The 15,396-nt window shown below is 43.6% G+C and overlaps 1 protein-coding gene across 1 annotated transcript in view; it reads left to right on the top strand.

The window, feature by feature from the left end:
• Positions 1 to 11,977: 11,977 nt before the first annotated feature.
• Positions 11,978 to 15,396, top strand: part of LOC309554105 (nuclear receptor ROR-alpha A-like) — a gene marked incomplete at its 5' end in the record, with an annotated part of 701,167 nt that continues 697,748 nt past the window's right edge. The window contains 3 exon segments of the mRNA XM_082255651.1: positions 11,978 to 12,007; positions 12,010 to 12,042; positions 12,044 to 12,218. Coding sequence (XP_082111777.1) covers positions 11,978 to 12,007; positions 12,010 to 12,042; positions 12,044 to 12,218 — 238 coding nt within the window.

Genomic DNA, 15,396 nt, shown 5'->3' on the forward strand with positions numbered 1-15,396 from the left:
TTCCTGACCTGCCAGGCTGCATGCTCAGATAAGGGTCTGGTATAGATTCGGGGGGGGACCCCACGCCATTTTTTTTAAAAATTATTTTGGCGTGGAGTTCCCCTTAAAATCCCAACCAGATTGAAAGGGTCTGGTATGGACTGGGGGGGGGGAACCTACGCCCTTTTTTTTTTTTCTTTTTATCTGTATTGCCGGGAGCCGACAATACATTACAGCTGCGAGTAAATTTAAATTACATTTTTTCCTTTAGACATGTCAGTATTGCTGCAACAGGCTCCATACATCGTATACAGATGCGCCACTTTACAGGTAGACTAACGGGACCCCCCAGGCACGATATTTAAATGAATTTTTCATTTTTATTGTTTCACTGTAAGCATCATTAACCACCTCCCACCCTGCCACTGTACATATACGGCCGGGTGGGAGTCTCGTCCTTCTGATCGGAAGTTCCGGAACGTCCTTCAGAAGGAGCGATCTCGATGTGCTTGTGTCCCTCGGACACAGAGCAACAAGATGCGTCAGGAGGGCCCTGTGATTGGCCCTCCTGATCACATAACGGCTGTGTCCAATCACAGCTGTCATGTAACGTAAACACAGCCGTTGTAACGGCTTCGATCTCTTCTCCTCCTGACAGATCCTGTCAGTGAGGAGAAGAAGAGAGGATCGGTACTGCAGCCGGGGGGATCAGTGAGTATTTTCTAATTACTCACTGATCACAGGGGGGGGTCTGTGCTGGTAATCAGAACATTGATTACCAGTGCAGCCCTGGGAGGGGGGGGGTGCCACTAGAGCCACCAGGGATGCCCACCCATGACCAGCAGGGATGCCCACCATGACCACCAGGGATGGCAAACAGGGCTCAGAGAGCCTGTCAGTGGTGCCCTCCCTATCAGTGCTGCCCACCAATGCCATCTATCAGTGCTGCCCACCAGTGCCCATTATTGCCATCTATCAGTGCCGCCCACCAGTGCCCATTATTGCCCACCAGTGCTGCCTATCAGTGTACATCAGTGCCGCCCATCAGTGCCGATCAGTGCCGCCCATCAGTGCCAATCTGTGCCGCCCATCAGTGCCACCTATCAGTGCCCATCAGTGTCCCGCCGATCAGTGCCCATCAGTGCTGCCTATCAGTGCCCATCAGTGCTGCCTATCAGTGCCCACCAATGCTGCATATCAGTGCTATCTATCAGTGCTATCTATCAGTGCCACATATCAGTGACCATCAGTGCTGCATATCAGTGCTACCTATCAGTGCCCACCAGTGCTGCATATCAGTGCCACCCCATCAGTGCCACCCCATCAGTGCCACCCCATTAGTGTCTCCTCATCAGTGCCTGTCAGTGTGGCGTCATCAGTGCAGGAAAAAACGTATCTATTTACAACATTTTATAACCTAAACAAAAAAACTTTTTTTTTTTCAAACTTTTTTTTTATTTGTGCACCAAAAAAGAAAAAAACTGGCGGTGATCAAATACCACCAAAAGAAAGCTCTATTTGTGGAGAAAAAATGACACAAATTTGGTTTAGGTGCAGTGTTGCATGACCGCGCAATTGTCATTCAAAATGCAACAGCGCTAAAAGCTGAAAATTGGTCTGGGAAGGAAGGGGGTTTAAGTGCCCAGTATTGAGGTAGTTAAAATCACTGCTCATGTAAAAACAAGGGTTTAAAAAAAAAATTGCATTGATACATGTCCCCCAGGTCAGTACCCGGGTCCCTATACACTTATTATGGCAATAACTTGCATATAAGCCTTTAAAATTAGGACTATTGATTTTTCATGTTCGTGTCCCATAGACTTTATTAGAGTTCGCATATTCGCTGTTCGAGATTTTCTGGTGCGAACCGAACAGGGGGGTATTTGGCCCATCACTAGTAAAATTCTACTTCCAGTTTGCTAAATATACATGGGTATGCATGTACATGCATTTACACGTGTTTATATGTATACAGTTGTGCTCATAAGTTTACACACCCTGGCAGAATTTATGATTTCTTGGGCATTTTTTTTAAAAATATGAATGATAACACAAAAGCTTTTCTTTCACTCATGGTTAGTGTTTGGCTGAAGCCAATTATTATCAATCAACTGTGTTTACTCTTTTTAAATCATAATGACAACAGAAACTACCCAAATGACCCTGATCAAAAGTTTATATACCCTGGTGATTTTGGCCTGATAACATGCACACAAGTTGACACAAAGGGGTTTGAGTTGCTATTAAAGGTAACCATCCTGACCTGTGATCTGTTTGCTTGTAATTAGTGTGTGTGTATAAAAGGTCAATGAGTTTCTGGACCCCTGGCAGACCCTTGCATCCTTCATCCAGCGCTGCACTGACATTTCTGGATTCTGAGTCATGGGGAAAGCAAAAAAATTGTCAATGGATCTGCGGGAAAAGTTAGTTGAACTGTAAAAAATAGGAAAGGGATATAAAAAGATAGCCAAGGAATTGAGAATGCCAATCAGCACTGTTCAAATTCTAATCAAGAAGTGGAAAATGAGGGGTTCTGTTGAAACCAAACCATAGTCAGGTAGACCAACTAAGGTTTCAGACACAACTGCCAGGAAAATTGTTCGGGATGCAAAGAAAAACCCACAAATAACTTCAGGTGGAATACAGGACTCTCTGAAAACATGTGGTGTGTTTCAAGATGCACAATAAGGAGGCACTTGAAGAAAGATGGGCTGCATGGTCGAGTCGCCAGATGAAAGCCATTACTACGCAACTGCCACAAAGTATACAGCTTACAATATGCCAAACAGCACAGAGACAAGCCTCAAACCTTCTGTCACAAAGTCATTTGGAGTGATGAGACCAAAACTGAGCTTTTTGGCCACAACCATAAACGCTACATTTGGAGATGAGTCAACAAGGGATATGATGAAAGGTGCACCATTCCTACTGTGAAACACGGAGGTGGATCGCTGGTGTTTTGGGGATGTGTGAGCTACAAAAGCACAGGAAATTTGGTCAGAATTGATGGCAAGATGAATGCAGTGTGTTATCAAAAATTACTGGAGGAAAATTTGCATTCATCAGCCTGGAAGCTGCGCATGGGACATACTTGGACATTACAACATGACGATGATCCTAAACACAAGGTCAAGTCGACCTGTCATTGGCTACAGCAGAAGAAAGTGAAGGTTCTGGAGTGGCCATCTCAGTCTCCTGACCTCAATATCATTGAGCCACTCTGGGGAGATCTCAAATGTGCTGTTCATGCAAGACAGCCCAAGAATTTACAGGAACTGGAGGCTTCTGCCAGGAAGAATGGGCAGCTTTACCATCTGAGAAGATAAAGAGCCTCATCCACAAATACCACAAAAGACTTCAAGCTGTCATTGATGTTAACCGGTTGCCTACCGCCGCAAGTACATATACTGCGGCGGTCAGCCCCGGCCAGGAAAAGTGACATACCGGTACGTCACTAGCCTGGGAGCCAATAGCGGGCGGGCGCGCGCCGCCGGAGGCACGCTCCCGCCTCGGCTCGTTCACGGACACCTCCGTGCGTGTGACCGGCGGACCCGATGTCCGCCGGTCACTCGCGATCGTCCGTTGTGAAGGTAGAAAGGCAGGCGGCTACTGTAAACAAAGCCGCCTGTCATTCTTCCCTGTGTAAAAGCACTGATCTAACGGTCCTGCTATGTAGGACCGTTGATCTGTGCTGTTACACACACAGCCACATCCCTGCACAGTAAGAAGCACGCCCCTAGGAATGCACATAGTCACTGCATCTCTAAAAAAGTTAACCCCTTCCCTGCCAGTGTCATTTTTACAGTAACAGTGCATATGTATAGCACTGATTACTGTAGTAATGTCACTGGTACCCCCAAAAGTGTCAAAAATGGCAGTCAAGGGTCCGATCTGTCCGCCGCAATGTCGCAGTGACGCAAAAAAAATCGCAGATCGCCGCCATTACTCGTTCAAAAAAAACCCATAAAAATGACAAAAATCTTTCCCTTAGTTAGTAAACGCAATAACTTTTGCGCAAACCAATCAAAATACGCTTATTGTGATTTTTTTTTTACCAGACATATGTAGCAGAAAACAAATTGGCCAAAAATTTTAAAAAATTTTGATTTTTACAATTTTTGGGGGGGGGGGGGGGAAATTTCATATAAAAAATGTGAAAAATATTGTTATTTTTGCAAAATTGTCGCTCTTTTTTTGATTATAGCGCATGATCAAAAAATCGCACAGGTGATCAAATACCACCAAAAGAAAGCTCTGTTTGTGGGAAAAAAAGGACGTCAAATTAGTTTAGGTACAGCGTCGCACGACCGCGCAATTGTCCGTTAAAGTCACGCAGTGCCGAGTCGCAAAATACCCCCTGGTCAGAAAGGGGGTAAAATCTTCCGAGGCTTAAGTGGTTAAAGGGGGCAATACACGGTTTTAGGAACTGGGGTACGTAAACTTTTGATCAGGGTCATTTGGGTAGTTTCTGTTGTCATTATGATGTAAAAAGAGTAAAACACAGTTGATTGATAATAAATGGCTTCAACCAAACACTAACCATGAGTGAAAGAAATGTTTTTGTGTTATCATTCATATTCTCTGAAAAATGGCCAAGAAATCATAAATTCTGCCAGGGTATGCAAATTTTTGAGCACAACTGTATGTGTGTAAATTACTGACCTCTGATGCAGATATTTATTTTCTGATTTTATGGATTAGAACGCAGTGCAAGTTTATTTATTTTGTTTACTGTTCACTTACACGTGCGGTGGTTGAGTCAGGTTTTACTAACTGTCCATCTGAACACAACTTCTCAGGATGAAGCACACAGCCAATCATTATGTCGCATTCAGTGGTCATTATTGCCACCTAATGTGACTCATGCAAGTCTATGGGACCAAGTCGCAACTGCCCTATTATTGTGTGAGGTGCACACGATTGCAGCACAGTGGTGCAGCATTTACAAGGTTAAATCAGACACCTCTGAAAAGCGATGAACTGCAGATCACTTTTTAGGGCTCTTTCACACGGGCGCTCTGTATGTCCCTATTTCATCCCATTTTTTTGCGGATGAAATACGGACATAATGCATGTCAATGGGATTGCGGATGTAAGTGGATGACCATCCGCTGACATCCGATTTGTGTCCTTTCAGTTCTGTTCCGTTTTTTGGAACGGAACAGAACCCTATTTTTCTTCCGTTTAAAAAACGGAAAGGAAGCAAAATCGGAAGTCATCGATGTCATCCGCTGACATCCACAATCCCCATAGACATACATTATGTCCGTATATCATCCGCAAACGGGATGATATGCGGACATACGGAGCGGATGACACAGGTGTCACCCGTGTCACCCGTGTCCGTGAAAAAAAAAAAAGTGCCGCAGCGGAATAGAAAAATCGGAGCGGCCGTGTGAAAGAGCCCTTAGTAGGGACAGCAAGGGCTGCATATCTAATACTGGAGCAATCACTGTGGATGCTGACAATCCCTGTAGTAGGCGGTGCTACCACAGTAATAACAGTGATCTGATCTTATGATAGCAGCTTCCCCTTTGCATACTAACCACAGGGGGTCACTCGTGCAGAAATTGCAGGTGGAGATCATGATATCATAGCTCCAGTGCTGTATCTTGGCCTAGGCCAACAAGGCCCAGGCCTAGGGCGGCACTTTGAAGGGGGGCAGCAAAAAAGCTGCACCCCGCATGAAAAATAAACAGCCTACTCCCGGCTCCCGCACGAAAAGGGTCCCCACTGGCTTGTGCTACACTTTTAGTATAGTGCCAGTCTTATGGGGCAAATTGGGCCAGAGGGCAGGGTCCAGGAGGCAAATCAGTCTGGCACCCCCCATAAAGCGGTCACACTGCTACCTGCGCTGTGATAATATCCACCGGTGAGGACATTTGGACAGACCGCAGACAGGAAGGGGTGGGTCGTATTTAAATTAGGGGGTGCCCAAGTTTAGTCAGGCCTAGGGCAGCACAAAACCTAAATACACCACTGCATAGCTCCCTACTGTCCCTGATTTCAAGGGACTGTCCCTGATTTGGAACAAAGTCCCTCTTTCCTCCTCATTTGTCCCTCATTTTGGTCTGATCTATATAGTTGTATATAAAATGCACTTTTTATCTTTCAAAAAGTGTTTCCCAGTGCTAAACCTTTCATCCAATTTCTAAATTACTGCATTTGTATATGCCAAAAGCCAGTATAAAGGAATAATAGTGATACAAAAGCACTTTTGGCTTTAACTAATCTTTTTTTTTTCTTTCATAATTCTCCTTTAAGGGGGCGTGGCAGGAGGTGTGTCCTATGCCTACATATTTTTGTTGTTGTATTTAATAGGTGTCCCTCGTTCCCATCTGAAAAAGTTGGGAGAGATGCATGATATCTCTGCCCCAACTCTTGTCCAAGCACAGGATGCTTTTTATGAGTTAAAATAAAATATGAAAGGTGGAAATGCCGAGCAAGTGAACTAGGCACAGAAGATCACAGCTATCACTGTCGTAGTGCCAACTATTACAGAAACTGCCAGCTTCCCTATGGGTCCCTCAAGTATGAGATATGCATACTTATATTGTGCCAAACTGGATTAATGTAACTATACTATAAAATTCTATACCAAGCCTCACCATATACATTACAAACTGGTCATACAATCTTTGTACAACCAACTTTATAGTTACCAAAACTACTTAATTGTATCACCTCCCTGATCTAAATAATCAATTTGAATATAAACAGGCAGGCTTATTACATAGTTTTTGGTATATTTAACCACTTAAGCCCCGGAGGATTTGGCTGCTCAAAGACCAGGGCCTATTATGCGATTCGGCACTGTGTGACTTTAACGGACAATTGCGCGGTCGTGCGACGCTGTATCCAAATTAAATTGACGTCCTTTTTCCCCACAAACAGAGCTTTCTTTTGGTGGTATTTGATCACCTGTGCGATTTTTACTTTTTGTGCTATGAACAAAAAAAGAGCGACAATTTTGAAAAAATAACAATATTTTTCACATTTTTTTATATGAAATTCCCCAAAAAAAAGTAAAAATCAAAATTTTTTAACATTTTAGGCCAATTTGTTTTCTGCTACATATTTTTGGTGAAAAAACATCGCAATAAGCGTATTTTGATTGGTCTGTGCAAAAGTTATTGCTTTTACTAACTACGGGAAAGATTTATGTCATTTTTATTGTTTTTTATTTTTAACGAGTAATGGCGGCGATCTGCGATTTTTTTTGCAGGACTGCGACTTTGCGGCGGACAGATAGGACCCTTGACTGACATTTTTGACACTTTTGAGGGTACCAGTGACATTTCTACAGTAATCAGTGCTATACATATGCACTGTTACTGTAAAAATTACACTGGCAGGGAAGGGGTTAACTTTATTAGAGATCCAGGGGTTAAGTGTGTCCCTAGGGGCGTGCTTCTAACTGTAAAGTGGTGTGGCTTTTGATGAAACCACAGAGACATACGATCCTACATAGCAGGATCGTATGATCTCTGCTGTTACACCAGGGAGAATGACAGGCGGCTGTGTTTACATCAGCTATCTGCCTTTCTCCCTCTCCAGCGTGAGATCGCGAGTGACCGGTGGACATCGGAGCCGCCGGTCACTCATGCGGTGATGGCCCTCGCCCCCTATTGGCTCGTGAGCGAGTGATGTACCGATACGTCACTTTGCCCAGGAGGGGCTGACCGCCGCAGTATATGTACTTGCGGCGGTCGGCAAGTGGTTAAAGGAGATTTTACAATCAGATTGTAATATATGTGGTGTTCATCCCCCACTCTAAAGCCCCCCGTACACACTGGCCAAATGTCAGGAGACATCGGCCTGTTCAATAAAAAACGGTTGACATTCGGCCCATGTGTATGTCAGTTGGTCCGACAGAAGCTGGCTGTTTGGCTGGCTTCTGTTGGACGAGCATGCTGGAAAACCAATGGCTGAGAGCTATGATCAAAGTTCTGGCGGGGGGACACAACAACTCAGCGGTGGAGATTGCTGTACTAATGGTGGATGGTTAGTACAGCAGGTCCATCCGGAGCTGTCAGTTTTTTTCATTCGACCCCTTGGGTTAGTGTGTACCAGGCTTAACCACTTGCCGACCAGTCACGTTGACTGTACTGCGGCAAAGTGGCTCGTTCCCGTCCAGCGACGTAGACCTACGTCGCTGGACTCCTCTCCTTGTGGGCGGCGCGTGCGCGCCGACGGAGGCTCACTCCCGCTGTATTCAGTCACAGCGGGAGTCGGGCCAGGGAGGAGCGGCGGTGATCACAGCCGCTCTTCCCCGATCGTCGGGGAATCGAGTCTGGAGATCCGCCCGCTTGTGTAAACAAAGCAGGCAGATCTCCTAAGTCAGTGGTCCTCAACTCCGGTCCTCAGGGCCCACTAACAGGCCAGATTTTAAGTATTACCTTGGGGAGATGCAGACTAGAGTACTGCAATCACTGAGCAGCAAATTATATCACCTGGGATGTATTTCAGTTCTCTTGCAAACCTGGCCTGTTAGTGGGCCCTGAGGACCAGGGTTGAGGACCACTGTCCTAAGTGACAGACAGTGACAGATTGCAGGGTTCAGCATAGCTGAACATGTGATCTGTCCCTGTGTCACTCAGTCACCTCCCCCCACACACGTTAGTAAGCACCAGGCATACATTAACCCCTCCCTCTCCAATAAAATTAACCCCTTCCCTGCCAGTGTCATTTTTACAGTAACAGTGCATATGTATAGCACTGATTACTGTAGTAATGTCACTGGTACTCCCAAAAGTGTCAAAAATGTCAGTCAAGGGTCCGATCTGTGCGCCGCAATGTCGCAGTCCCGCAAAAAAAATCGCAGATTGCCGCCATTACTCGTTAAAAAAAAAAACACCAAAAATGACAGAAATCTTTCCCTTTGTAAACGCAATAACTTTTGCGCAAACCAATCAAAATACGCTTATTGTAATTTTTTTTACCAAACATAGGTAGCAGAAAACAAATTGGCCAGAAATGTAAAAAAAATTTGATTTTTACATTTTTTTGGGGGGGAATTTCATATAAAAAATTGTGAAAAATATTGTTATTTTTTCAAAATTTACGCTCTTTTTTTGTTTATAGCGCAAAAAGTAAAAATCGCACAGGTGATCAAATACCACCAAAAGAAAGCTCTGTTTGTGGGAAATCAAGGACGTAAATTTCGTTTGGGTATGGCGTCGCACGACCGCGCAATTGTCAGTTAAAGTCACACAGTGCCGAATCGCAAAAAGTGGCCTGGACGTAAGACAGCAAAATCCTCCGGTGGTAAAGTGGTTAAGATAACTAACTCATCCGATTAGTTAAAAAAACTAGCTAACTTGCCTGAAGTTGCGACAATATGACATGACAGTCTCTTCTGTTTATTTCCTGAATGGGATGATATCATCAAAGGGGGGGATGTGACCATCTCATGCACTGGTGGTCTCGGGTGCCATTGCAACACTGGATAAGTGGTCTCCCACACCAAAATCATTAGCGCTCAGGGACCTGGACAGGGTCACCATGTAAGCGGGGTTGAACGAGTATTATGATAGGTTGGCGGGTGCTGAAAAAGCTTTGTTTTTGCCCTGATAGGGCCCTATTTACATTACAATGTGTGACAGCAGGTGACGCGTTTATGCGCATTTTATGTGCGTTTTCACTCTACAAACCTAAGGCAGCCCATTAATTTCATGCCACAAACAGGCCAAAGTAGCTTATGCAGCTTTTGGAGCGTTGAACTTTGCACGTCCTTTAAACGTACCGTTTTACATATTTGTAGAGCATTTTTCAGCACGGACCAAAAAAAAAAAAATCACGCGTCTGCTTGCCGAATCTGGGGTACCAATAACAAGGAATGGCACTGCAAGCGTGACATATGTCTTTGGTGCTTCTTGTAAATGTACGCAAACACTTTGCGCACGTTCGTTAAACGTTTAGGTGTGAACGGGGTCTTTAATCGCTGCAATCAAATGGTAAAACATTTTAGGGAACACATTTGGAACTAATCAGCAAGGAACTAAGGCTATGATTGATCATGTGTTGTTCTTAGGAAAATTACACATTTATTTCCTTTATTCATAAAAATCTTTTTTTTTTTTTTTTTTTATAATCCAATTATTAATGCTTTATAAGAGACACTAGGATAGAGTACTGTGCTGGGATATTCAACTATGCTGGCTTAGATCATGACTTGCTATTATCATAGGTATGGCTTTGTCTCACCTGCCCAGTTTAGAGATCTAGCTGTGATTGGTCAGATAAAGTTTGGTACAACAGACGAGGGATGCGGCGGCCATCTTGTTGGTGGGAAACCAACACGCTTATTCACTGAATGCTGACCAACATATATGTATGCCTCATATATGTAAGCTGCTTTCTTTTATCTCTATAATAAATTATCTAAAATACTACACTATGAGGGGATCATCTATTTATGTTTCCTGAGTGCATTAGGAGCCTTTGGGAGTCTAATTTGGTTGGTAATAGGAGGAGGTGTACAGATGCGGTTGGTTTCTGCCTGCCACAGACTTATCAACATTTTGGGCGTTTTTGGACCCTGTGGGGTCTAACGAGTTGGTAAGAGTATTTTGTGATTCTGCTTGGTGGTGGACTTTCCTATTTGCACCCCCCTACTTTTGGATTTATGTGGACTCTACAATTGCACTTGGGACTCTTGTTGTCAGTAGTATTTGTGTATTTGGCTTAGCGCGACACCATCTCCTACATATGATTGATCATGTATTGGTCTTAGGAAAATTACACATTTATTTCCTTTATTCATAAAAATCTTTTATTTATTTATTTTATCTTTTTTTAATAGATCCAAATATTAATCACTTGCCGACCAGTCACATTGACTGTACTGCGGCAAAGTGGTTAGTTATCGTCCAGCGACGTAGACCTACGTCGCTGGACTCCTCCCCTTGTGGGCGGCGCGTGCGCCGCCGGAGGCTCGCTCCCGCTGTATTCAGTCACAGCGGGAGTCGGGCCAGGGGAGGAGCGGCAGGGATCACCGCTGCTCTTCCCCGATCGTCGGGGAACAAAGCGGGCGGATCTCCTAAGTGACAGACAGGGTCAGATTGCAGGGTTCAGCATAGCTGAACCTGCGATCTGTCCCTGTGTCACTCAGTCACCTCCCCCCACACACGTTAGTATGCACCAGGCATACATTAACCCCTTGATCACCAATAAAAATGAACCCCTTCCCTGCCAGTGTCATTTTTACAGTAACAGTGCATATGTATAGCACTGATTACTGTAGTAATGTCACTGGTACCCCCAAAAGTGTCAAAAATGTCAGTCAAGGGTCTGATCTGTCCACTGCAATGTCGCAGTCCCGCAAAAAAAATCGCAGATCGCCGCCATTACTCGTTAAAAAAAAAACACCAAAAATGACAAATCTTTCCCTTAGTTAGTAAACACAATAAATTTTTGCGCAAACCAATCAAAATACGCTTATTGCGATTTTTTTTACCAAAAATATGTAGCAGAAAACAAATTGGCCTAAAATGATAAAAAAATTTGATTTTTACATTTTTTTGGGGGGAATTTCATGTAAAAAAATGTGAAAAATATTGTTATTTTTTTCAAAATTGTCGTTTTTTTTTGTTTATAGCGCAAAAAGTAAAAATCGCACAGGTGATCAAATACCACCTAAAGAAAGCTCTGTTTGTGGGAAAAAAAAGGACTTTCAACTATGCTGGCTTAGATCATGACTTGCTATTATCATAGGTATGGCTTTGTCTCACCTGCCCAGTTTAGAGATCTAGCTGTGATTGGTCAGATAAAGTTTGGTACATATGACCTAGGACTGGGTGCATTCTCCCAGCACACACACAGACACATAGAAGCCAATGTCCTCCTAATAAATCCCAGCACTTCTCCTGGCTTCCCTCTAGCGCTGTCAGTGGCCATTCGGGGTAACTGCTCTTATATCACACACTTTCCCTCTGTGTCTCTCCCTCCTTCCTTTCCTTACCATAGAGTTGCATTGACACAGAGACAGAGGGAGTCTATGAGCCTCCTCCCAGCAAGATCTTACATTGGGGGGGGATCCTAATCCTCAAGACCCTACAACATCATTTCTTCTGGGGGAATAATGGATCCTTGTTCTCCTGCAAGCCCTGATCCAGCTTTGGAAACAGAGATCAACAAGCCAGCCCCCCAGGCAAGGGACCCCCAGGAACCTGCAAGAAGAGGGGATCACACAGGAGCTGCAGGAAGACACAGCTATCCTATAACCACCACCAACAGAGGTACCATCACCAACATGCTGGGGGTCTAGACAGGGAGCGAGAGCAGTGGGAGAGGCAATCTGGGGCTTTTCATTAGACATTCATGGAGGGAGATAGAAGCAGGGATGGGAGGATAGCAGAGGACAGCAGAGCAGCCTTGGAAAAACTTTGACAGCTTTTTGGTGGGGAGGAGGGGTGCTGATTAACCCCTTGCGGCTCAGCAACAGCCTGGAAAGGCATTGCTGGGTTGCTGGGTGCATGATCAGCATTAGGTGACCTGGTGCAAAAGTTTGCATTGAAATGATTTGCAGTGACAGATGCAATAATGTTAGTAGGGGGTGGTTTGACCTGGGTACCACTCCTCCTGATTCCTGCATCATGTTGTAGCCCTCTACAGTAAAAAGTGCTTAGCGAGCTGCACAGGGGACAGGTACAGGACAACTACTTTCAGTGGCAGTTGGCAGCTGGAGTAACCCCATAAATGCCAGAGGGCTAGACATTGCACTGGACGGTGATTGTATTTGAACACACACATTAAGCTGTCACAGGGGATGTGCACTTAGTGTTAAACCGTGTCCTGCCATCTTCTTTGTTTGCGTGGCTTTCGGTTAAGTCTCTCTCGCTCTCCCATGTAAGGGTTAAGGATTAACCACATTGCTGCTCTACGTGTTTGACAGTACTAGTGAGTGTACTGTTTATATTTATAGTGGAGATCGCTCCTGTTATGTAATTCAATTAAATATGTTAATTATAGGTTTGTTGTTGAGCAGATTACATCACAGAAGGGCATTACTACATGTCTGTCAATGTTCCCGTTTATTCAGGTCAGTAGTAGATAGTCACATTGAAATCAACCTGTTCTGTATTGCTGAAGACGTTTATTAAAAGCGAGGGAGCGACTTGGATGAGCTGCGAAATGTCTTCAAGGTTACAGAATTAGACCACACGAAGGTGTGAAAAAGTGTATCTAAACCCAAAAACAAAAATATAATAGATTGCAGCTTAGCGATCCTTAAATGTGGTGGCTGCATTAGTTTTATTTTTTTGGCTTTTTTTTTCTTTTATTTTCACCTGGCAGTTGGACCGGTAACACAATTCCTGCCTTACGGTGGCTCCACTCTAGATGGAGGAGCAATGGAGCCACTCTTGGACAGCAGAATTGTGAACCTAGTTTGATGCACTAGCAAATTTAGACAGACTTGACTAATAAGTTAAAGGCAAACTCCAGCTAACACTTTATAAGCAGTTACAGTTTTTTGTTTCTTTTGGTATTAAAGTGGGAGTAAATTCCCATGTATGTTTGATTACCTATAGGTAGCCTATAATAAGGGTTACATATAGGTACTGTGCATATTTCCTAAACGTGCACCGTTTAGGAGATATTTACTTTAGATGCAGCTGGTGATGTCATTGTCACATGCGCTCTGAAGGAACGGCATTCCCGTGCTGTAAACAGCGACTCCTGCCCACATGCACGGGAGTGACGTCATTGCCGGTTTGGTCAATCAGATTGCCAAAGCCCGCAAACCCAGAAAGTAGACCGGGTGAAGATGAAAGCACTTTCAGCAGTGACAGCCAGTCACTAGGGGGGCTTCGTTTTCAGGTAAGTCTGTCATAATGTGCTAGTATACCAGCACATTATGACTTAAACTGCCGGGGCCCAATTATAATTTTTTTTTGGGATGCGGTTTACCACCACTCTAAGAATTTATATATATTTTATATATATATATATATATATATATATATATATATATATATATATATATATATATATATATATATATATATATATAAATAAATAAAAAAAATAAATATATATATATGTAAAAGCTGACCATTTTAAGCACCCCTGTTCCATGTTAAATGGTTTGTCTCAACCCTCTAACTGACACTTTTGCTCGACAACTTGGTTTGTTAGGAAGTTGGAAATAACAGACTTACTGGCCAGGTATAAATAAAAGAGAAAAGGCTTAAAAAAAGAAAACTAATGCAACCATCACATTTAAGGATTAATAAGCTGCAGTCTATTACATTTTTGATATACTATAAGTCCCAGTTCACATATATGCATTGCGGGAACCCTGCGAATCCACTGCGGGTTCCCGCATCGCATTCAACACGCAGGCAGTTCACACTGCCATATGCCAATTGCTGGGGGGTGTCAATACAAAGTTAAAGACACCCCCAGATCAGTTTGCATATAGCAGTGCGAACTGTCAGTTCGGATATGAATCGGATCGCATAGGTGTGAACACTCATCCGATCCAATTCTGGTGCGGACCCAAAAAAGGGTCTTTTGCGAGTTGTATCCGAATGCGATGCAAATTCAGCCATACAATCTGTATGGCTGAATTTGCATCGCAGAGACATCGCATGTGATTTGCAGAGCAGTGCGCTCCGAATCACATGCGATATCTGTCATCGCACATATGTGAACCGGGACTAAGTACCTTTGACTGTTATGCAGTAATGTTTTTGTTTTTTTGAGTTTAGGTACGCTTTAATCACGCATGAATTTCTACATTTAGTATCATGCACAGTGGCAATAATAACATATAATATATATGTAAATTATACATAAGGAATTTCACTTCAGGAAGAGCTAGGCAGCTAGTTTGTACAATAACGCCTTCATTTTTTAGCTGTTTTAAACTAAAATAATAAACTAAAATAATAAAAAATGTAGTTGCACTTGAGGCTGTCCATACATTATACAATCTGATTGGACAATACCCTTTGGATCTACAATCAACTATGTAGTATATGGGCCTGCCTGATTTGATAGTATTTAAAAGGGTTGTTTAGGTTTGCCTTCAAATTTTATAGTTTTGGTAAAGTTAAAAGGGAAGAGCAGGAATGAAAAAAAAAAAAAAACAATGCTACAGCTGTCACCCAATGGCTCTTCCCTGAGAACTGAATGATCAAAGACAGCTGATCGCTCAGTTCTCAGGTCCACTGTGAGCACAGAGTGGTGACTGACAGTCACTGTCAGTCTTAGTGCCCATTCACACTACCGCGACTTGTCAGGCGACTGGTCAGCCTGACCAGTCGCGGTCCATTCAGTGCTACGGGAACCGTTCTAATAGGAGCGACTCAAGTCGCTCCGACTTAGAAAGTAGTTCCTGTACTGCTTCGGGGCGACATCGGAGCGACTTGCATTGACATTCATTATATGAAGTCTGTGCAAGTTGCACCG

Source organism: Pelophylax lessonae (genome assembly GCF_965119305.1).
Source record: "Pelophylax lessonae genome assembly, chromosome: 4".
Lineage (NCBI taxonomy): Eukaryota > Metazoa > Chordata > Amphibia > Anura > Ranidae > Pelophylax > Pelophylax lessonae.